This window comes from Bufo gargarizans, chromosome 3 (assembly GCF_014858855.1).
Source record: "Bufo gargarizans isolate SCDJY-AF-19 chromosome 3, ASM1485885v1, whole genome shotgun sequence".
In the NCBI taxonomy this organism is placed as follows: domain Eukaryota; kingdom Metazoa; phylum Chordata; class Amphibia; order Anura; family Bufonidae; genus Bufo; species Bufo gargarizans.
The window spans coordinates 475,894,864-475,918,787 of NC_058082.1; the positions used below are offsets into that span (position 1 = coordinate 475,894,864).

Below are 23,924 nucleotides of genomic sequence, written 5' to 3' on the forward strand. Positions count from 1 at the left end.
CATAGTCTCTAATAGGGGCACGCAGTTTGTTTCCAGATTCTGGAAGGCTTTCTGTTCTCGCTTGGGGGTTCGGTTGTCATTCTCTTCTGCTTTCCACCCGCAGTCGAATGGCCAGACAGAGCGCGTCAATCATAATCTGGAGACATATCTGCGCTGTTTTGTGGCGGAGATTCAGGAGGATTGGTGTTCTTTTTTGTCCCTTGCTGAGTTTGCTTTAAATAACCGTCGTCAGGAGTCCTCTGATAAGTCACCATTTTTTGGTGCATATGGGTTTTATCCGCAGTTTGGGACATTCTCTGGAGAGGGGTCTTCTGGTTTACCTGATGAGGACAGATTCTCCTCGTCTTTGTCATCTATTTGGCAAAAGATTCAGGATAATCTAAAGAGCATGAGTGAGAGATATAAGCGTGTGGCGGATAAGAGACGTGTGTCTGGTCCGGACCTGAATGTTGGTGATCTGGTGTGGTTGTCTTCTAAGAATGTGACACATACACACAAGTACACACACCAGGAATTTACATATTTGAGTGTAATTAAATACTGGACTGTCTTTTATTGAGAAATATGCTATGAGTCTGACACTGTCAGCAGAGATTGGACAAGGTGGGAGTGTGTAGGGACACCTCAATAAACGACCACTTGTCAATCCATTTCCAGGAGCAATAATAAATTAACAGCACAGAGCAGAGATCTAAGAAACTGTTAGAAACCTTTGGTGAGTCTACATAAGCATACGAACTTTCATACTTGTAGTAAGCTAATATTACAAAGGGAGCCTTGAAATGCAAGGGTGCAATGGAACCCCTCTAGCCTAGGCAATCAATATCTACCAGAAAAGTTTGTAGTAGGAAACCCCTTTAAATAATTCCTTAAAAGGTTTGTCTCATCACATTAAGTGACATTTATGATGTGTACCAACCTAATATAAGTAACTTACTAATATGCTTTATGTTACAATAATGCTGCCTGATCTTTCTTCTCATAATTTTCCTTGTCTTTATACACTGCTCATCTCTAGGGGTTACGGCCACCGCTGGAATGCACCAGTGGTGGCCACGGTTGCACTCTGAAAAGAAATAGCGAGAGCGCGCGCGCATAGTCTTTCATGCCATGCTCCTGTCCCCGTATGTCCTATGGATCTCTCACAGTGCGGCAGCGTGCACTCACAGTCACATAGGGAACTACAGCTTCTCAGCGCTGCTGGCCTGTGGTGCCAGTCATGTTCACAGGCACCAGCCCCATAGAACAGCAGAAATCTGGGCCTGCTGCACAGAAGAAAGGAGGTGAAACAAACCCTTTAAAGGGATATTAGAGCCATTAATTTGTTGGGGTCTCTATTAGCAGAGCTATATGCATGCAGATACAAACTACAGGTACATATACAATTTGAAGAAGCTTGGATATTTTCTTATTTTAGTATTCTTGTAATCTTGCAAGGCTTTACTAATTAATTGATTTGTGTAATAGGATCTATAAAGAACTCCATCTAAAGGGGTTATCCCATGAAGAGTGTTACTATGCAAGGAAAAGAGCTTTGCAAATGAAGTATTACTGCAATATAAATGCAATAAAAAAAAATTGGGTTTTTCACATGCATTACATTTTCCTCTCTGGTAGCGCCCCCTGCTGTTTCTCCTGTGGTCAAAATTCTGGTCCACCTTCTCCTGTATTCAATGCCAGCATATTGATAGAGAAGCAGGTGACGTGGCCCGGACACCTTTCATTTGTTTTTGACTGGTTCTCAATTCACACAAATATATAGTGGTATCTCTTTCTAGACAACGGAGAAGGAAATTTCACGGAGGGGAGTGCTGTTTGTTAATGGAATTTGCTGGGGCTGTGTTTGAGGAACTATTTTCTGTGCAAGCAAAGGCTGGGGTGACACTATCTAACAATTTTCTGTGTCTCATAGGGCAGGTGCACTCCAAACAAACTCATCTTTAAGATGACCACTCAACTTGTGGGTGCTGCTTGGCACAGAAAGAAACAGGGTTTTCATCACATGAGTATAGATGATCTCAAAGCGAGTGCAAAGGAAAAGTTGATTAAAAGTCTTGTCCAAAAATTTCATAATGATGGCCTATCAATATCTGATCGTTGAGCCCCAGAACCCTGCCAATCAGCTATTTGAAGAGGTTGCTTCCACACTTATCAGTCATGTGGCCTAGACACAACTCAGACCCATTCAAGTGAATGGGGCTGAGCTGCAATACCAAGCACAGCTGCTATCCAATGGATGGCACTGTTCTTGGTAAACTGCGAGGTCACTGTGCTCACCAGAGCATTGTGGCCTCCTTAAACGGCTGATCAGAAGGGGGTGTCGGGTGTTGGACTCTCACCGATCTGATATTGATGACCTATCCTGAGGATACATCTTCAGTATTAAACACCCAGACAACCCCTTCAATTTCTCATTGCAACCAAGCTGCAGATTTCATTCGATAAAGAGATTTTTAAAAATGAGAGGTGGTTTACTTGAATGATAGCACCCCCTATACCTTATCACTAGTTTGAAGAAAACTCCTCAATGTGTTTTTCAGATGACAAATGGATCTGTGCACCAAAAACCTGAACACCCCATGAGAATCGTGCTTAAATCATAAGGGTAAACCATGTTGTTAGGGAAAAAAGAGCGGTCCTCAGGATAAATCGTAAATATCAGAGCAGTGAGGATCTAACATCTGGGGCCCCCACTGATCAGCTGTTTTGCACTGCCAACGGGACAGAAAACTATACAGTATATGGAGCTGGAAGCACAAGGTTCCATCCATGGTGCTGTAGCCATACCAGGGTACTGCAGTTCAACTCCCATTCTTCTGTCCATTGTACAGTTTCAAGGGCTGGTGGGTGCTCAAAACATATAATCGGTCATGGGTGTAGGATGCCCGCTGTTCTGATATTGATGGCCTATTCTGAGGATAAGCCCCCAAAGTCCCAGAAAACCCCTTTATCAAGCAAGGGATGAGGAACTGGCTGCCTTCTAGGTACGCCATTAGGCCCCCTGAACTTATTTATAATTCTGTATTTATATAGACTTCCCTGTTATACAGAATATGGAAAACACAGTGCATTTCATTAGCAGTATCTGGCATACTATAGAACATGGATCATTAGCTTGAATTGAAATTAATGCTTGCTTCATATTATGACTAGTGGTAATAATTTAGCATGAGTATGTCGTCCTTCTTGTAGAACATTTCATTTCAACTTCATTATTCCCTTCATCATTCCACTCTATCATTCTGGTCCAAATTTTTATATTTTCTTTTGAAGAAACCACACTGCAAACACAAGAGTACATATGAATTAGAAATATTATTAATAGTACACAATGAAAGTAGTTGTCTGACTAAAATTCAAAACAACAAAAATGGCTGAACACTATGGCTGAAAATACAAAATTGAACACTATGCAACACAAAGTATATGAACTAATGCTATACTCACAATATGAATGAATGTGATGTACTTAGCAAATACATTTTGAGCCCATCCACCACAACAAGATGACCTCTTTTGTGTGGGAACCTACGCTAAATGCTACCTCTTCTGGTGCCAAATTGCCTACAATGAATGTTGGGAATTCAGGCTCCACATGTATACTAAACCCACTCTTGTATGCTTCCTCTCCTGGTGCCAGCAGACCTCTTTCACTCAGGCTGATTTTAATTAGTGTAGTAGAAAGCTGAAGCCTTCTCTGCCTGTTTTCATTGGAGGTCCACTAATACCAGGAAAGGTAGCATGTAAGAATGGGTTCAGTGTATATGTTGAGCCTGATTTCCCTAAATTCATTGGAGGTTGGTTTGCACTAGCAAAGGTAGCATTTAGTGTAGGTTCCCGTCCAAAAGAGGTTACCTTGCCATGGTGTAGGGGCACAAATTATGTTGATCAAAATGTATTTGCGAAGTACCTCACATTCATGTAGTGAATATATCATTAGTTCATATATTTGGTGTTTGCAGAGTGCTGTTGCAAAATGCAAACTGAATCAGAGGTAGCAAATGTGTAAAAATAAAAAGCATCATATCTTTAAAAATCCTACAGTTCCAGCGCCATGTTTCACGTCATCATCATTTCAAGTCCTATAAAGTGATGTTCTGCGTCCATTGACCTGACCATTGCCTTCAATCATTGGCCTCAGCAGTCAAATGCGATTCTTGTACACATGAACACTGCAGCTGTCACATGAATGGGAGCAGAAAGTCATCAGTTCCAGTATGGCGGGGACTGGAAATGGTAATAATGGATTTTGATCCATCCAAATCATCTATGATTTTAAATATACACTAACCAATCATCTTCCAGTCATTCATTTGTGTTCAAAATGAAATGCATCTAATAAGCAGTGTGATATATTTCTTATTTATTAGGTCATGTACTAACTTTCTAGGCCTGGTTTTTGGTGGTGAAAAGTTCCAAATTTGTTGCATTTTGTGATTTTTTTTCAGCTTGTTTCCAAAAGGTTGGGCAGGAGGAGGTGGGCCGCAGGCATGAGCTATGCGGCCTGACTCATTTAACAACAAATGCACCAGAAAATCAGCACACATTACACCAGAAATCTACTCCAGCTCCTGTCCTGGCGCATAGAGAGCACCATCATTTGGCTTTAACTTCAAAATTGTTGCAACCATTGGTCGCTCTGGATGGACAAAAGTTTGGACACATGTGGCAGCTGGAATGTGTAAACCTGCCCTAAGGCAGCTGGCTGCAGAAGGAGCACTCTCCAACTGTTCTGTCTGCAATAGTTGACCAGGAACACTAAAGGTGGCCATACACATGAATGACTGCTGAAATGTGTGCATGGTAAAATGAGGGTCAGATAGATTATCTGTTGTCTGAGGAAGTGCTTGGCAAACAGCCATCTAATGCGTATGGTCACATGAGTTGAGATAGCATTTCTTCTAGTAGTCCTTAGTAATAGGGCCCGTTATAGTGTCCCAAGTAATATTAAGGTCCTCACTATGGTGCCCCCAGTAGTAATAAAACGCCACTATAGTGCCCTCAGTTAGGATAATGTCTCAATACAGGGCCCCCAGTAGTAATATGGCTCTCCTGTAGTTCCCCAAGTAGAAATAAGGCCCTCCCTATAGTGGCCTAAGTAATAATAATGTTCTCCTATAGTGCCCCCAGTAATAACAATGTCCCCGATAGTGTCCCCGGTAATAAGAAGGCCCTCCTGTAGTCCCCCTCCAGTAGTAATAAGGCCCTCCTTATAGATCCCCAATAATCACAATGTGCCCCAATAGTGCCCCCAGTAATAAGAAGGCCCTCCTGTAGTTCTGCAGTAGTAATAAGATCCCCATATAGTGCCCCAATAGAAACAAAAATGTCCCCTGTAGTGCCCCAAGTAGTAATAAGACCCTCATACAGTGCCCCTGTAGTGAAAAGGACATATGATAGGACTACCACCAAGAAAACAGGCCAACAAAAAAAGGGAAGAGCGTCCTGAATGTTGATCTCTGATCATTTGTATTTGGTCTTGAAATTGAACATTCAGGTAAATTTATCAAAACTTGTGAAAAGGAAAACTGTCTTAGATGGCCATAGCAACCATCAGATTCCACCTTACATTTTTCAGAGCTCCTTTGGAAAATAAAAGGTGGAATCTGATTGATTGCTATGGGCAACTAAACCAGTTCTACCAGTTTTGATAAATCTCCCTCATTATCTTTCATTTTCTAGATGACTCTAGATGAGCATTTCATGTTTAGTCATGTATGTCCTGTAACTTACCTTTACAAGAATTATAACAATAATCAACAGAAGCAAAAATCCCCCTACAGAACTGCCAATGACCACAGGAAGAATAGGGATCTCTTGATTTTTAAGAATCATAATGGATAACTGAAAAACAATAGTAGAAAAGAACGTTTAAATCGGGAGAAAATAACAAGTATTCCTATCTAGTCAGAAAATTATTATGATTCGTTGTTGGACTGGGGTTCTAATAAGTTTTTAATCAAAGAAATAGACCTCTAAAGGTGTCTCCAAGTTGCATTTTTCTCCTGGACCTTTGGTGCACCCGATAGTATGAAAGCCTGAGCCTACCAGAAGTCCTCGGCTACTCTAGTGGGCTAGAACAATGGTGTTAAGATTAAAAACAGAAGACGGATACTGCCATTTGCTCAGCCACATATTTAATTCAAAAGAAATGTCAATCATTTCAGAAAAACAAAGCAAACATACTGAAAAAACTAATATATCCAGTAGGTTGCATCCCAGTCTGTAGAGGCCCCTGGGCAAAACCTCAACATTATCCAAATAATAATACAGTGCTCACATCCCAGATTACCAAGCCTTAGAAACCTGTAGTTGCTGTTGATGCAGTACCCAGGATAGGGTACATGCAAATTGTTTTGGTTACATAATATTATTTAATATGTTAATGCTTTGTAATGTACCAACATATCTCTCTATGGATTAGTCGGGGGTTAATAATCCTTACTCTGCCCTTGTAAGAAGTTAGTTGATAGATTTAGGTCCACCACTAGCTCACTTCTAGTTAGCTGAGGGAGTGAGAAGAAGCTACATGTGCTCACTTCTCAGAGAACTAGGCCTTCATCCCACAGAATCACCATCTGAGAGATCCACGGAGAGAAAACCATCTCTACTTCACAGTACTCCACAGGGAGAAAGGAACTAGAAGGTCTACAATCTGCAGGGCCGAGCATTACAAGTGGTATTTGCTGTTTAAGGCCTCATGCACACGACCGTTCCGGTTTTTTGCGGTCCGCAAACCGCGCATCCGCAGAAAACGGAAGCCGTCCGTGTGCCTTCCGCAATTTGCAGAACGGAACGGGCGGCCCATTGTAGAAATGCTTATTCTTGTCTGCAAAACGGACAAGAATAGGACATGCTATATTTTTTTTGCGGGGCCACGGAACAGAGCAACGGATGCGGACAGCACACAGAGTGCTGTCTGCATCTTTTGCGGCCCCATTGAAGTGAATGGGTCCGCATCTGAGCCGCAAAAACTGCGGCTCAGATGCGGACCAAAACAATGGCCGTGTGCATGAGGCCTTAGGCTGATAAAGACTTTACTGCAGAGAGAGGGACATTGCTAAACACCTGTCACTCTTGGACACTGTCCCACTGTATCTTAATCCAGTACCCTTCAGCTGGGATTATAACCACCATTGCAAGAATAATACTTCCAGCCTTAAAATTCTGCAGAGGGACACTCTGCAGAGATAGAGGGAAGGAGTACTACAATCCCCATCTTGGCCTACATCCATCCATACAGATTTGCACTGTCAATTGTTTGGAACTATGTTTTGGTATTGTTGGATGTACGACAGCTGGCCTGGTTACTAAAGCTACTTTCACACTCGTTGTAGCCTTTTCCAGCAGGCTGTTCCAGCGGGGAAACAGCCTGCCGGATCCGTGCTACTGCAAGTCCACCGTGCTGCCGTAAGTCCGCTCCGGCCCCATTCCCTATAATGGGGGTAGGCCGGAGGTCTGTCCGCAGCACGGCAAACATGCCGATAGGCGGACGGACAAAAATTACAGCACAGTGCGGTTTTGTCCGTCCTCCTCGCTGCTTGTTTGCTGTGCTGCGGCCGGACCTCCAGCCCACCCCCATTATAGTGAGCGGACTAACGGCGGCACGGTGGACTTGTAGTAGCACGGATCCCCCGTGGGAACAGACTGCTGGAAAAGGCTGCCGCAAGTGTAAAATGTAGCCTAACTCCAGTGCAATTCACTGGCCACTGCACCTACATCTCCTGTCTTGCATCATCTGGGTTTTTCCCTGAAGGAAGAAAGTATGCGCTCTCCTATTACTGCCCTAAGTAACACTGGTGTGAGAATTGTCACTGTGAATGATTATTGCAGCCAGGGCCACTACCACTCCCATCCTCCTCCCCTGCACTCCAGGGCATGTGGCATTGAGACGTCCTGATGAGCATGGTGGAAATCCATTCCTAGAGACAAAACATTACTTTATCTTCAGTGTCGGACCAGGGTACCAGAGGATCCACCAGTGGGCCCAGTCTCTGAAGCCATCGTGGAGCCCCAAAGGTCCAGAAGAAAAATCCCCTTTGGAGCTACTTTTGGATTTAATCACGTGCTACTAGAGTCTATTTCTCTGATTCAAAACATATTAGACTTTATAGATGATGTAGAGGATGAGCCACGACAATAATTTCCTTGTTTTGGACATCTTAACAAGGTGCATGAAGTAAAGGTACCTTTACTGCCCTGACGAAATGCATGGCACTGTGCCCCGTAAACAATGAAATGGCTACAGCACTCTGATCAGGTCATTCATAATAAAAAACCAAAAAAATAAAATTAAATATCTTTAACAAAATAAGATCGAGTAATTCAGTTAGACAAAAATTGCACCAAGATAGTGCCGGCTACATGTACTAATATGGCACACATCACAGCAGGCTAGAAACGCTGCTCTTCATTACACCACGTCATGACTATCATGCATTTAGCATTTACGTCAGTATCTTTTGCCAAGGTAGCCTATTGAAAACTGTTTTACCAAGCAGCTTCAAAGTACCTATTTTCTAATCTTTCATGCCCACCCCAGAACAAGAATTTTTTTAAATAGAGCACACACCACAGGTGCCACTTTTCCCCCATATTGGCCCAATTATTTTGGTAAAGGTACCCCCCCCCCCATTTACTAAAATAAGGTAATATTTTAGGAGAGCAACTGAAGTAATAACTTCAGGGAGGGGAGATCTAATTACTATGTATAAATATATCAGGGGTCAGTACAGAGATCTATCCCATCATCTATTTATCCCCAGGACGGTGACTGTGACGAGGGGACATCCTCTGCGTCTGGAGGAAAGAAGGTTTGTACACAAACATAGAAGAGGATTCTTTACGGTAAGAGCAGTGAGACTATGGAACTCTCTGCCTGAGGAGGTGGTGATGGTGAGTACAATAAAGGAATTCAAGAGGGGCCTGGATGTATTTCTGGAGCGTAATAATATTACAGGTTATAGCTACTAGAGAGGGGTCGTTGATCCAGGGAATTATTCCGATTGCCTGATTGGAGTCGGGAAGGAATTTTTTCCCCCTAAAATGAGGTAAATTGGCTTCTATCTCATGTTTCTTTTTTTTTTTTTGCCTTCCTCTGGATCAACTTGCAGGATAACAGGCTGAACTGGATGGACGCATGTCTTTTTTTAGCCTTATAAACTATGTTACTATGTTATTTACATGAAAATTTAAAGAATATGTTACATGATGGTGTTGACATCTGTCTAGTGTCAACCTATAGGGTTTATATGAGATTAGAGAAACATGGCTGCTTTTTAGTAAGAACTGTGCCACACCTGCCCATGGGTTGTGTCCAGTATGGCAGCTCAGCTAAGGTTACATCTATACAAGATAATAGCCTCCGTCAGCTTACCTGTGCCTTGTGATCTGGCTCCTTCAGGTTTACATACAAAGTTTGGTCGTAAATAATTTCTCCAGTGACATTTAAGGTTTGTGTTTCCTTTAACAGCTACAAACAGAACACAACATTACAAGAGGTACTTATGCATCAATGTAAAGCTAGAAGAAAGTATATAGTAAGACTCATGCTATCAGCACTCCCAACTGTGCAAGCCACAAAACTCAGTGTCACGCCTGTAAATGGCAGACAATGTGACTTCTACAAGGCCTAAAGGGAGCGGGCACCCATAGCTGAACTCCTTCTCCTCTTTTCAAAGTGAATACATTTGGGGGGTACAACTTGGGGGAGCTCAGTGCAAACAGATCATTACTACTTCCTTTCTGTCAATTGTATTGCCTCAAATTTCAATGCACTGTGCTCCCCCTAGTGGTGACTGCAGCCAGAAAGGGAATTAGATTTATCAACTTTTTTTGCCAACTGTCTGTATTAAATACATTATGAAATATGGTGTTCGGAATGAGCGCCATATTTATGAAGCACATGTTCCCCTTTTCAGGACACAAGCAAAACAAAGTAGATGAGGCCAAGGGTGACTTTTTTCTTCTGGTAAAATTTATTTCATTTAAATTAAAGAAAAAATTCATTACAAATATAAGGCACTAGCAGAAGGGATCGGTTTCGCATGGGTATATTTCATCTATTTCATTTTATGTTTCAGTGTGTCGTAAAAAGATATCAACAGTATTCCCCATAACAGTGATCTCTACAGTACCCACCCCTTTAACAGTGACCTCCACAGTGCCCGCCCCTTTAGCAATGACCGCATCTTTAACAGTGATCTGCACAGTGCCTGCCCCTTTAACAATGACCTCCACAGTGCCTGCCCCTTTAACAGTGACCTCCACAGTTCCCGCCCCTTTAACATTGACCACCCCTTTAACAGTGATCTTCATAGTGGCTGCCCCTTTAACAGTGACCTTTACAGTGCCCGCCCCTTTAACAGTGAACTCCATAGTGCCCGTCCGTTTAATAGTAGCTCCTGCCCCCCATGCATGTAGCAGTGTAGTTGTGCCGTCATACGTCATATGACTGAATATTTAAGGACCTACTGTGATCAGTTGTTATGGCAACCTGGAGTAGGACCTGCAAGCTTCTATTGGCTAATAAGGGACATGTGACCGTGTAAATGGCAGTTCGGATTTAAGTGAAAGGCTTGCTGGCTTCTATTGGATAATGCAGGTAATTTTTGGGGAATATCTCAGGAACGGTAAGTCCTAGAGAGCTGACCCGGTCTAAAACCTTCCCGGACACCTGGTAAAGATCGGTCCAGTCGTTTGGTCGCGCATAAAGAACGTCCAGACAGACAGATGTCTAGACATACAGACAGAAACTCATTTTTATATATATAAGAGATTACTCTTTGCATCTGGCATTGCATGGGAGTAATTGACGCATGCATACTGGAACACTGGGTGGGGCATGGGGACCCATACTAAGTTTTGGTATGACGTCCTATGAGATTTGGGTGTGCCCCTGGCAATACCCCTTTAGTTTCACATAGATATGCTGTGCTCATCATAAACACTTTCTCTGCCATGTACAAATAAAAAAAACTGTAAACTCTGTACAGCAAGAATGGTAGAAGAAGCAAAGAAGAGGAAGCAAGCAGAGATGTTGAGTTTGTAATCTAGAAGGAAATTAAACCACCTCATTTAGATTTTGCAGAAGTAATCTCGTTGTTATCTTTATCTCTTCCCTTTTAGATGTGACTTTGCACCAGATAAAAATACACATGGTTTCCTCGTTCTAAAATACAAAAGCACAAGAAATGAAATCTGTTTTACACAGTAAAGGCCTAAAACGTTATGTCGCATGCAGTGCCTTGAAAAAGTAATCACACCCCTTGAACTTTTCCAAATTTTTTTCAAGTTACACCCACAAACTGAAATATATTTTATTGGGATTTTATGTAATAGACCAACACAAAGTGGCAAGTATGTGTGAAGTGAAAAGAAAATGATACACGGTTTTCAATAAATAAAAATCTGAAAAGTGTGATGTGCATTTGTATTCAGCCCCCCTGAGTCAATACTCGGTAGGACCACCTGCAATTACATTTCCAAGTCTTTTGGGGTAGATCTCTACCAGCTTTGCACATCTAGAGGGTGACATTTTTGCCCATTCTTCTTTGCAAAATAGCTCAAGCTCCGTCAGATTGGATGGAGAACAGCAATTTTCAGGTCTTGCCACAGACTCTTAATGGGATTTAGGTCTGGACTTTGACTGGGCCATTCTAACTCATGAATATGCTTTGATCTAAACCAATCCATTGTAGCTCTGGCTGTAGGGTCTGTTTAGGGTCGTTGTCCCGCCATCACATGGCTTTCATTGACATTCATGGGGCTTTCATTAATAACAAAGCCATTACGCTGTGACGGATCTGTCATACACCATACTTAGAGTACAATGGACTATATTGAGCTGTAATGAGGTCCAGCAGTACTACACGGGTTCTTGTGTGTGTATACATTTGAATCTATGTATTATGTGAGGTTACAGATTGACATGTAAGTAAAAATCTTTTGCTTGACCATGCCAATGAATAAGGCTACGCAACTCCTTCCTTGCTGATATCTCATTTCACTTTGCGTTTACTGGACACATCGGCCTATTATTTTACATCATGTGACTTTGCCTCTAACGGCACTAGATGTCAGGAAGCTATCCTATAAGTCAATGTTTGACATTTTAAAACATGACTTGAGACGTGACTTAATTAAACCAGCCCCTCAATCTGTAGACAGCTGTTTCGGGGTGATTGCCTCCTAAAATTCAATGTGAATTGGTGAATTGGTGGAATTGGTGGAATACATCAGAAAGACCAATCCCCTTTTCAATATAGTTGAAAGGGTATCTCGACACATAAAACCTGCTGAAAATAGTGGGCAAACCCAGTATGAACAGAAATAGTAATATAGATATAAGGTACACAGATGTTACACATATCCTAGAAATACTTTGGAGGCTTTCATGACTATTGTGATCTATTCTATATGAATGTTGCTCATATAAAACTTACAGTCAGTTCATTTCCACATCTGCGGGCTTGGGCGTCATTTTTACATTGAGGTAAATCCTAGAAAAATATATGATTTTTTTTTTTTAACCAGTGAATTACAAAGCAAAATCTTGAAGTAAAAATGATCTTTGTAAATGTATAAAACAGAGAGAGCATTAGGTTAGTATGGGTTAGCATGGTTGCCTCACAGCCATAGAGTCCGAGGTTCAAAGTCAACCAAGGGTAATGTCTGCATGAAGCTTGCTCCCATGTTTGCTTAGATTTTTATCCCACGCTTCAAAAACATACTGATGGGTTAGTGTTTGTGATGTGGAATTTAGATTGTGAGCCCCACCAGAGATGGAGATTGAGGTGAGTGATGGCAATCTACGCTATGGAATATGTGTGATACACTATGAGCAAAGAAAATATAAAAACATCCAGTAACTGGGTTTATTATTTCGAAATGATTGTGGGGATTCAGTTTGATTAGCTTCTTTGACTCTCTATGTGACTGCCAGAGAAAACCCAGTACAACACTCAGCTATCTCTGGCAGTCCTATAGAGAGTCAATGAAAAGGCAGCGTACATGCTCAACGTGCCCGTTCATAGAGGAATGGGAGCAGTGCTTATATGATCGGTGGGCACCCCAGTAGCCATACCCCACCAATTAGATATTTATCCCCTATCCTGTGGATAGGGAATAGGTTTGTATTGCAGGAAAATGCCTTTAACACCTTAGTGACCAGCCTGTTTTGGGCCTTACTGACCAAGTGTTTTTCTGTCTTTTTTCATCGTCGCCTTCCAAGAGCTATAACTTTTAAAATTTTATATAGCTGTATGTGGCCTTTTTTTCTGTGGGACAAGTTGTAGTTTTTTTGTGGTACACAGACCTTTCTCATTAACTTTAACTCTTTCTGTGAGGGAGAAAACAGCAATTCTGTCACTGAGTTTTTACGTTATAAATTTGGGGGCGTTCATTTTTTGGTATAAATAACACAATATCTTTGTTCTCTGGGTCAGTACAATTACAGCGATACCAAAAAAATATACATTTTTTTATGTTTTACTACTTTTGTGCAATTAAACCCCATAACTTTTTTATTTTTCTTTCTATGTAGTTGTGTGATGGCTTGATTGTTTTCATTCATATAATTTTGGGGTAAATAACACTTTTTGAGGACTTCTAGCAATTCTAGCATATATTTTAAATGGCGTTCACCGTAGGGGATAGTTTACATGATATTTGTGTAGTGCGGGTCATTATGGATGTGGCGATACCAAACATGTGGTTGAGATTTTATTTTTGCAATTTTTTTTATTGAAAGGCGTATTTTCAATGGGAGAAAAGTTTATTTTTTGTTGGATTTTTTTAATAAGTCAAATTTTTTTAACCACTATCTTTTGATTGCTTCTAAAATACAATGCAGTATCCCTATAGTGCATTGCATTATAACGGCAGTGCTATACTGACATTGACCAGTAGGCTGTGCAAGAGAGGCGCAGCCTGCTGGGAAATACTCAAGGCAGGTTTAGGGCCTACACCAGGTCCCAGCCAGCCTATACACATTGACACCCAGCAATCTCACTTGTGGGGTGCTGATGAGAGACAGAGAAAGTCCGCTCCCTCTGTCACAGCTTACATGTGGCTGGCGTCATTGCCTGCGGCATATAAGGGGTTAAACAGCCCAGATCAGCGTTCTTAGTGGCTGCTGTAAAGTCGTATTGGTGATCACTAAGGTGATAAGTGATAAAATATTGGCTGCCCACAGCTCCTAAACAAAATGGTGATCAAAGAAGGACAATCACTTTAACCACTTAAGGACCACAGGTTTATACCCCCCTAGTGACCAGGCCCTTTTTTACAAATCGGCACTCCACAACTTTAGCGGTTTATTGCTCGGTCATGCAACTTACCACTCAAATTAATTTTACCTCCTTTTCTTCTCACTAATAGAGCTTTCATTTGGTGGTATTTCATTGCTGCTGACATTTTTACTTTTTTTGTTATTAATCGAAATTTAACGATTTTTTTTGCAAAAAAATGACATTTTTCACTTTCAGTTGTAAAATTTTGCAAAAAAAACGACATCCATATATACATTTTTCGCTAAATTTATTGTTCTACATGTCTTTGATAAAAAAAAAATATGTTTGGGTAAAAAAAAAAATGGTTTGGGTAAAAGTTATAGCGTTTACAAACTATGGTACAAAAATGTGAATTTCCGCTTTTTGAAGCAGCTCTGACTTTCTGAGCACCTGTCATGTTTCCTGAGGTTCTACAATGCCCAGACAGTACAAACACCCCACAAATGACCCCATTTAGGAAAGTAGACACCCTAAGGTATTCGCTGATGGGCATAGTGAGTTCATAGAACTTTTTATTTTTTGTCACAAGTTAGCGGAAAATGATGATTGATTTATTTATTTATTTTTTTCTTACAAAGTCTCATATTCCACTAACTTGTGACAAAAAATAAAAACTTCTATGAACTCACTATGCCCATCACGAAATACCTTGGGGTGTCTTCTTTCCAAAATGGGGTCACTTGTGGCGTAGTTATGCTGCCCTGGCAATTTAGGGGCCCTAATGTGTGGTTAGTAGTTTGAAATCAAAATGTGTAAAAAATGGCCTGTGAAATCCGATAGGTGCTATTTGGAATGTGTGCCCCTTTGCCCACCTAGGCGGCAAAAAAGTGACACATCTGGTATCGCCGTACTCAGGAGAAGTTGGGGAATGTGTTTTGGGGTGTCATTTTACATATACCCATGCTGGGTGAGAGAAATATCTTGGCAAAAGACAATTTTTCCCATTTTTTTATACCAAGTTGGCATTTGACCAAGATATTTATATCACCCAGCATGGGTATATGTAAAATGACACCCCAAAACACATTGCCCAACTTCTCCTGAGTACGGCGATACCAGATGTGTGACACTTTTTTGCAGCCTAGGTGGGCAAAGGGGCACACATTCCAAAGAGCACCTTTAGGATTTCACCGGCCATTTTTTACAGATTTTGATTTCAAACTACTTCGCACACATTAGGGCCCCTAAATTGCCAGGGCAGTATAACTACCCCACAAGTGACCCCATTTTGGAAAGAAGACACCCCAAGGTATTCCGTGAGGGGCATGGCGAGTTCCTGGAATTTTTTATTTTTTGTCACAAGTTAGTGGAATCTGAGACTTTGTAAAAAAAAAAAAAAAAAAAAAAAAAAAAAATCATAATTTTCCGCTAACTTGTGACAAAAAAAAAAAAATTCTAGGAACTCGCCATGCCCCTCACGGAATACCTTGGGGTGTCTTCTTTCCAAAATGGGGTCACTTGTGGCGTAGTTATACTGCCCTGGCATTCTAGGGGCCCTAATGTGTGGTAAGTAGTTTGAAATCAAAATGTGTAAAAAATGACCGGTGAAATCCGAAAGGTGCTCTTTGGAATATGTGCCCCTTTGCCCACCTAGGCGGCAAAAAAGTGACACACATCTGGTATCGCCGTACTCAGGAGAAGTTGGGGAATGTGTTTTGGGGTGTCATTTTACATATACCCATGCTGGGTGAGAGAAATATCTCTGCAAAAGACAACTTTTCCCATTTTTTTATACAAAGTTGGCATTTGACCAAGATATTTATCTCACCCAGCATGGGTATATGTAAAATGACACCCCAAAACACATTGCCCAACTTCTCCTGAGTACGGCGATACCAGATGTGTGACACTTTTTTGCAGCCTAGATGCGCAAAGGGGCCCAAATACCTTTTAGGGGGGCATTTTTAGACGTTTGGATCCCAGACTTCTTCTCACGGTTTCGGGCCCCTAAAATGCCAGGGCAGTATAAATACCCCAAATGTGACCCCATTTTGGAAAGAAGACACCCCAAGGTATTCAATGAGGGGCATGGCGAGTTCATCGAAATTTTTTTTTTGGGCACAAGTTAGCGGAAATTTTTTTATTTTTATTTTTTCTCACAAAGTCTCCCTTTCCGCTAACTTGGGACAAAAATGTAAATCTTTCATGGACTCAATATGCCCCTCACGGAATACCTTGGGGTGTCTTCTTTCCGAAATGGGGTCACATGTGGGGTATTTATACTGCCCTGGCTTTTTAGGGGCCCTAAAGCATGAGAAGAAGTCTGGAATATAAATGTCTAAAAAATGTTACGCATTTGGATTCCGTGAGGGGTATGGTGAGTTCATGTGAGATTTTATTTTTTGACACAAGTTAGTGGAATATGAGACTTTGTAAGAAAAAATAAAATAAAAAATATTTCCGCTAACTTGGGCCAAAAAAAATTCTGAATGGAGCCTTACAGGGGGTGATCAATGACAGGGGGGCGATCAATGACAGGGGGGTGATCAGGGAGTGTATATGGGGTGATCACCCCCCTGTCACTGATCACCCCTCTGTCACTGACCACCCCTCTGTCATTGACCACCCCTCTGAAAGGCTCCATTCAGACGTCTATATGTTTTTTACGGATCCACGGATACATGGATCGGAACCGCAAAACACATACGGACGTCTGAATGGAGCCTTACATGGGGGATGATCAATGACAGGGGGGTGATCAGGAAGTGTATATGGGGTGATCACCCCCCTGTCATTGATCACCCCCCTGTAAGGCTCCATTCAGACGTCCGTATGCGTTTTGCGGATCCGATCCATGGATGCGTAGATCCGTAAAACACATATGGGCGTCTGAATGGAGCCTTACAGGGGGGTGATCAATGACAGGGGGGGGGATCAATGACAGGGGGTGATCAGGGAGTGTATATGAGGTGATCACCCCCCTGTCACTGATCACCCCCCTGTAAGGCTCCATTCAGACGTCCGTATGCGTTTTGCGGATCCGATCCATAGATGCGTGGATCCGTAAAACACATGCAGACGTCTGAATGGAGCCTTACAGGGGGGTGATCAATGACAGGGGGGTGATCAATGACAGGGGGGTGATCAATGACAGGGGGGTGATCAGGGAGTGTATATGAGGTGATCACCCCCCTGTCACTGATCACCCCCCTGTAAGGCTCCATTCAGACGTCCGTATGTGTTTTGCGGATCCGATCCATAGATGCGTGGATCCGTAAAACACATACAGACGTCTGAATGGAGCCTTACAGGGGGGTGATCATCCCATACAGACTCCCTGATCACCCCCCTGTAAGGCTCCATTCAGACGTCCGTATGTGTTTTGCGGATCCGATCCATGTATCCGTAAAAATCATACGGACATCTGAATGGAGCCTTACAGGGGGGTGATCAATGACAGGGGGTGATCAGGAAGTCTATATGGGTGATCACCCCCCTGTAAGGCTCCATTCAGACGACCGTATGTGTCTTGCGGATCCGATCCATGTATCCGTGAAAATCATACGGACGTCTGAATGGAGCCTTACAGGGGGGTGATCAATGACGGAGGTGATCAGGGAGTCTATATGGGTGATCACTCCTCTGTCATTGATCACCCCCCTGTAAGGCTCCATTCAGACGTCCGCATGTGTTTTGCGGATCCGATCCATGTATCAGTGGATCCGTAAAAATCATACGGACGTCTGAATGGAGCCTCACAGGGGGGTGATCAATGACAGGGAAGTGATCAGGAAGTCTATATGCGTGATCACCCCATTGTCATTGATCACCCCCCTGTAAGGCTCCATTCAGACGTCCGTATGCGTTTTGCGGATCCGATCCATGTATCCGTGGATCCGTAAAAATCATACGGACCTCTGAATGGAGCCTTACAGGGGGGTGATCAAAGACAGGGGGGTGATCAATGACAGGGGGGTGATCAGGGAGTCTATATGGGGTGATCAGTGGTTCATAAAGGGTTAATAAGTGACAGGGGGGGGGGGTGTAGTGTAGTGTAGTGGTGTTTGGTGCTACTTTACTGAGCTGCCTGTGTCCTCTGGTGGTCGATCCAAACAAAAGGGACCACCAGAGGACCAGGTAGCAGGTATATTAGACGCTGTTATCAAAACAGCGTCTAATAAACCTGTTAGGGGTTAAAAAAATCACATCTCCAGCCTGCCAGCGAACGATCGCCGCTGGCAGGCTGGAGATCCACTCGCTTACCTTCCGTTCCTGTGAGCGCGCGCGCCTGTGCGCGCGCGTTCACAGGAAATCTCGCGTCTCGCGAGATGACGCCTATTGGCGTTAGTGTGACCTGGGAGAGCCGCCGCGATGACGCCTTTCGGCGTTAGCGTGGCGGCAAGCGGTTAAAAGCGGTTTCTCCTTAGTGTAGCCGACCAATATCTGTTCAGCAGAGGTCTGAATCCTGGCACCCCCATAGATGAGCTGATTGAAAGGACTGAAGCGCCCTGGCCAGTTCTCTGTCCCTTTACTGTTTACCAGACACAGGTACATTTTGTAGTGGCTGTACCTTAAATAGGACTGAGCAGTGAGCCGCAGTACCAGATGTCGCCCCTACAAAATGTCTTGCAGATTGACTGATCTTAATGAAACCCAGACAGCTGGATGGTGATGTATGATTTATCACTTCTGCCCCATAGTCTCATGCTCGGCATACAGCATGGTGCAGGTAGATGCATGGCAATGGAAACACAGTGCTTCCATTATCCAAATATGAATTTTCTGATTTGCCATTATGTCAGAGCTAATTATTCACATGTACCCAATTCATACTTTAGGATCTTGTAAGCTCAGATTATCTGGGACCTAAGGCCCATCCAGCGGAGTCTTTTTTCTAACCCTTTAAGTCAAGTATGTCTATAAAATGTTTGTTTGGTCTTACACACTGGAGCAGAACATCCCAGTGCATGTGTTATAATATCTAGCACCCTCTGTAGTTTTCCTATTGTCCCTCCTCGTGTGTCCTCCTCTCATTCTCACTCAGGACTGTGGGTGCCAAAATATCATATAAATGCACACAATTTAAATATGGGTACAACAAAATAGAGAGGTTGGCCCATTTCAGACATTGGTGGCATATCTGGGACCCGAACGCAGTGAGTAAAGTGAAGTAGAGTGAACCGCTCATGAATGGCCACCATCCATTTCTATGGGAGTTCTGAAAATAGCCGAGCACTCTCAGCTCCATAGAAGTGAAAGGAGCGCTGGCCGCGCTTGTGCGGTGTGCTTCCCATTTATTTCTATGGGACTTCTGAAAATAGCCAAGTGCACAGCTCAGCTATTTTCGGGACTTCAATATAAATGAATGGAGGGCAGCCGCACATACGTGGTCAGGTCTTCTTCACTTTGTGGTCTCCATTCTAGAGATAGGTTCCCTATTAGACATTGCTGACATATCCTAGCTATATGCCACCAATGTCTGAGACAGGCAAACCCCTTTAAGTGCATTGATATGTATATTTCCCTTCTCCCAGGGCAGACAATAAATCCAGGTCTACTGGGTCTACAGGTAAATCTGCCATTGCCCCTACAGGAGATATTTTTTGTTATTTATTGCCTTTTTCTGACTTTGATAAAATATGAACTTTTCTTTACATCAAACTAGAAACATCTTATACTGAATGCCATTGAAGAATTTGGATCTTTACACATAATAACTCCTTATTGATTTATCAGAACATTGGCCAGGAACGCACCTGAACTTCTGCAATAGGAACACTTCTCAGAGTAATGGGGACCTGCACTTCTAGGCTCAGGTCAGCAGCAAATGGATTTTCTGAGTTCACCTGTGGACGGCATTACATATAGTAAATCAGGGTAAGTAAATCGCTCGCAATACCAAAATACTGCGTGGACTTACGCACTTACATTAAATGTGTACTGGATCTCTTCATACACTGGAGGAGGAGATGGCATTGTCACATAAAATGCAGCCTGGTGGCTAGATCAGTAGGTAAATGTTAAGTATTTTCACACATTATTTTTATTATTACCATACAGTAAATATATAATTTACATAGACTAAAGATATTCACAATGCCACAGGTGACATGTCACCATAGATTTATTTGGCAAGTCAGTTGGGGCATCCACTTTTTATCTCAAATAGAGACAGATTTATTTCATTACATCAGAATTAAATTTTTCATACACTGCATTGGCTGCCCCTTTAAACAAACTCCCTAAATTTTTGTATTAGCTTTTTCAAAGCTACTGATTGGTCAGTTGTCATAATCAGTGATGGCCAGTTCGTATTGTTCGCCTGCGAACACATGCGGGCTGCCATCATTTTTCACAAGTCCGGCGAGGCACAGGTAAGCCCTTTCCTGTGCCTGTGCGCGAGCCGGTCTGAAAACAAGTGGGGTCAGCGGGAGCAGGCAGTTCCGAGAACAGCCACTGGGGGCCTTCATCGGGCTGTTCTCTGAACTGCCTGCTCCTGGTGACCGGCTCGCGGCACAGGTAAGGACTTACCTGTGCCTTGCCGGACTTGTGAAAAAAGATGGAAGCCCGCATATGTTCGCGGGCGAACAATGCAAACTGGCCATCACTGGTCATAATACTGTAGATGTTTATTTGGGGCGGATGTACACAACCATGTTCTAAAATCTAGACTAGAGGTAGGACATTCCAGAGAAGTGTAGCCTGTTATATCAGAGGGTGGGATGATAAGCTGCTGTAAGATAGGAGGAAGAAGGAGGGAGGGCGTTCTACTGGCCCTCATGTGCCCCTAAGTCAGCACTGCTATCCCCTGGGACTCCTGGACTGTCTACACTTGAAGTTCCTGGATAAGGTTCGATTCACACGTCCGCAATTTCTTTCCGAATCCGTTCCGGATTTTGCGGACCCATTTATTTTCAATGGGGCCGAAACAGATGCTATGTGCTGTCCGCATCCGCAATTCCGTTCCCGAAAAAAAAACAGAACATGTCCTATTCTTGTCCGCAACTGCGGACAAGAAAAGGCCTTTTCTATTATAGTGCTGGCGATGTGCAGTCTGCGAAATGCGGAACACACATTGCCGGTGTCCGTGTTTTGAGGATCCGCAAAACACCTATGGACGTGTGAATGGACCCTAAGTGACAGCCAGGATATCAAGAAGGGGAGCTCCCGGGCCAAACTCAGACATTAACTATGCATTAAATATATGAATATAACCCCCTCCCTCTCCCTTCATTCACTGGAATGCACCCATGTACTGTAGTATATGGGTTTATTCTTAAGGATAAGGATGAAGAACCGTACGGACAATTAGCCTACAGTTGCCTTGCATTTAATTATGAAGACCGCACTGTATAGTCCTTCTTCATTGTTAATGGCCGTGCATCACCTTTAAACAGGGGTTGTTGTTGGTATGGGGTTTGGCTGGTTAGGTGGGGGAACAATATGCATATTATTGCTGTTCTTGCCTGCAATCTCCCGTAGATTATTTGACAGTAAGCACAGAATATTAATCAGCTCTGGTATACCCACTTCTCCAACCCCAGCGCTCTCCTGCCCTACAGGTAGTAGCCCTTCTTCTGCCATCTGCTTTTCCTCCTTTTTCACATCATCGAATATCTGGATGGTATTGCTTGGCACACTGAAAGTGGGATAATAAAGGCTTCCATTCTATTGGTATTGAATTACATATCTTAGTTTATGGCTGATGTAGGAATAAGACTGATGCAGAATAAGTCTCTCTGCACTCTCCCTACACTGTCCCTGCACTCTACCTGCACTCTTCCTCTCCAATATTCTTCTAATAATCATTTTCAGCATCACTGTCCCTAGTGCATGAGCGCTTGTCATGTCTCTCCCTGTGCTCAGCTCACAGGACAATGACGGAGATCGTGCGGGATGAAGGTTTTATAGGGTTGTGACATCACAGGGGATGGCTATCTGCGGATTGGCTGGCTGCATGGCATTATGGGTAGTTCCGGACTTCTTACTTTCACATGCAACTGCCATTCTAGGAAACACGGATTCATTACCACGAAGAGTGAGGACCGAATTCCGCTTCAAATGCTTCGCTCAACACTAGTTTCAACTATGAAAAGAGCCTCAGTGGAATATTTTTTTTTTATTTACAGCTCCTGGTTGCAGTGCTTTTATCCTATGCTATTACAAAGCTGTTATTCAATGTACCATCAAAAGAATTCATAGACTTACACCGAGAGGACAGCGCTGAAGGAATGCCTCACTGGGAGCACCGTTTTCTGAACCAGTGGAGCTGAGACGTTGTTAAAGCTGAAATAAATGAAATTACTGGTATATATTGAGAGACCCAATAAAAAAATGTTCAATATGTTAATAAAATAAACTGAGTAAACTCTGGCTTCCCATATTGATGGGCGAGGGTCTGACTCCCAGCACCCCGGCCGATCAGCTGGTTGAAGAGAATCTTGGACGTAGCATGTCCTTTTACTTACTGAAATCATTTTGTTATTTTTTTTTTAAGGCACTTTGTCACCCTAATTTTGGACATGCGTAGTACTGCAGAAAAGGATTCCAGATCACAATTTTTTTTTCTACTGCCCCCGGTTGCCCCACTGTCAGGACTCAAAGCTGCACTGAATACACAGTCCGGACTGCAGTGCTAACATGATGGAGAGGACTTGTGTGTGCTCAGCAGTCCTGACAGTGTATTTCAACGCACCTCTGAGCGCTGACAGAGCAGTAAGAAAATAAAATGGTGATCTGGGCTCCACATCTGCAGTACTCCTCATGTATTGCTGTAGATAATGGTCCAAAATCGGGGTGACAGATTCACACTCTAAAGTCCTTAATCTGTTGTCAGCATAACAGAGACATTAAAGAAGTCCTCCCCCTTTGTCAGTGTGGTGACATACACTGTACATACATAATCTTTCACCAAACTTACCTATTTACTGATGTAGTTCTTTACTTTCAGCCATTAAATCATGTGAACCCTGATCAGACTGTTCAGATCTTACAGCATCTGTTTGGACCGCAAGTCAGTTTTTTTTTACTTATTCTTGAGAGAATGAATCAAGTCTCTTATAGAAAGGAATAGAGAAACCGACTTCTTGGCCACACATGTTGGACTGTCTAATCTCTATGGAACTGTAAGAAATAGGTTGAACGTTGTGCTCAGCTATCTTTGGCAGTCCCATAGAGATTGTGTGGAGAGGCTGGGGGTGCATGCTTGACCCGCTTCCCCATCAGGACAGGTGTACAGGACCCCATTCTGAAGATCAGCGAGAGTACAAGCAATCAGGCTCCCGTGATCAGTTAGGGTCCATTCACACGTCCGCAATTTCATTCCGCATTTTGCGGAATGGAATTGCGGACCCATTCATTTCTATGGGGCAGCACGATGTGCTGCCCGGATCCGGAATTGCGGACCCGCACTTCCAGGTACGCAATTCCGTTCCTGAAAAAAATAGAACGTGTCCTATTCTTGAGTAAAAAGACGACTGGCACTCGCTATATGGTACACATCAAACGTATAATTTATTAACTGCCTCCTCAGCAATGGAGTGATGACAGCAACACATAAAATTTAACAACTTATCTATTAAAAGTATACAATCAAATCCCCTCTAAAAATAATAAAAATTCTCTAGTTGTATAGACATACAAAAACAGGACCTCCTAGGAAAAATAAATAATGTTAATGACGATGCATGTGAA

The 23,924-nt window shown here is 42.8% G+C and overlaps 1 protein-coding gene across 1 annotated transcript in view; it reads right to left on the bottom strand.

Moving 5' to 3' along the window:
- Window positions 1-541: 541 nt before the first annotated feature.
- Window positions 542-23,924, bottom strand: part of ITGAE (integrin subunit alpha E) — a 150,534-nt gene continuing 127,151 nt past the window's right edge. The window contains exons 25-32 of the mRNA XM_044283743.1: window positions 22,440-22,517; window positions 20,160-20,232; window positions 19,988-20,077; window positions 12,444-12,500; window positions 11,072-11,170; window positions 9,377-9,472; window positions 5,734-5,844; window positions 542-3,281 (exon numbers count right to left, since the gene is read on the bottom strand). Coding sequence (XP_044139678.1) covers window positions 3,225-3,281; window positions 5,734-5,844; window positions 9,377-9,472; window positions 11,072-11,170; window positions 12,444-12,500; window positions 19,988-20,077; window positions 20,160-20,232; window positions 22,440-22,517 — 661 coding nt within the window. The 3' untranslated portion in view covers window positions 542-3,224. The remainder of the gene's footprint in view (window positions 3,282-5,733; window positions 5,845-9,376; window positions 9,473-11,071; window positions 11,171-12,443; window positions 12,501-19,987; window positions 20,078-20,159; window positions 20,233-22,439; window positions 22,518-23,924) is intronic.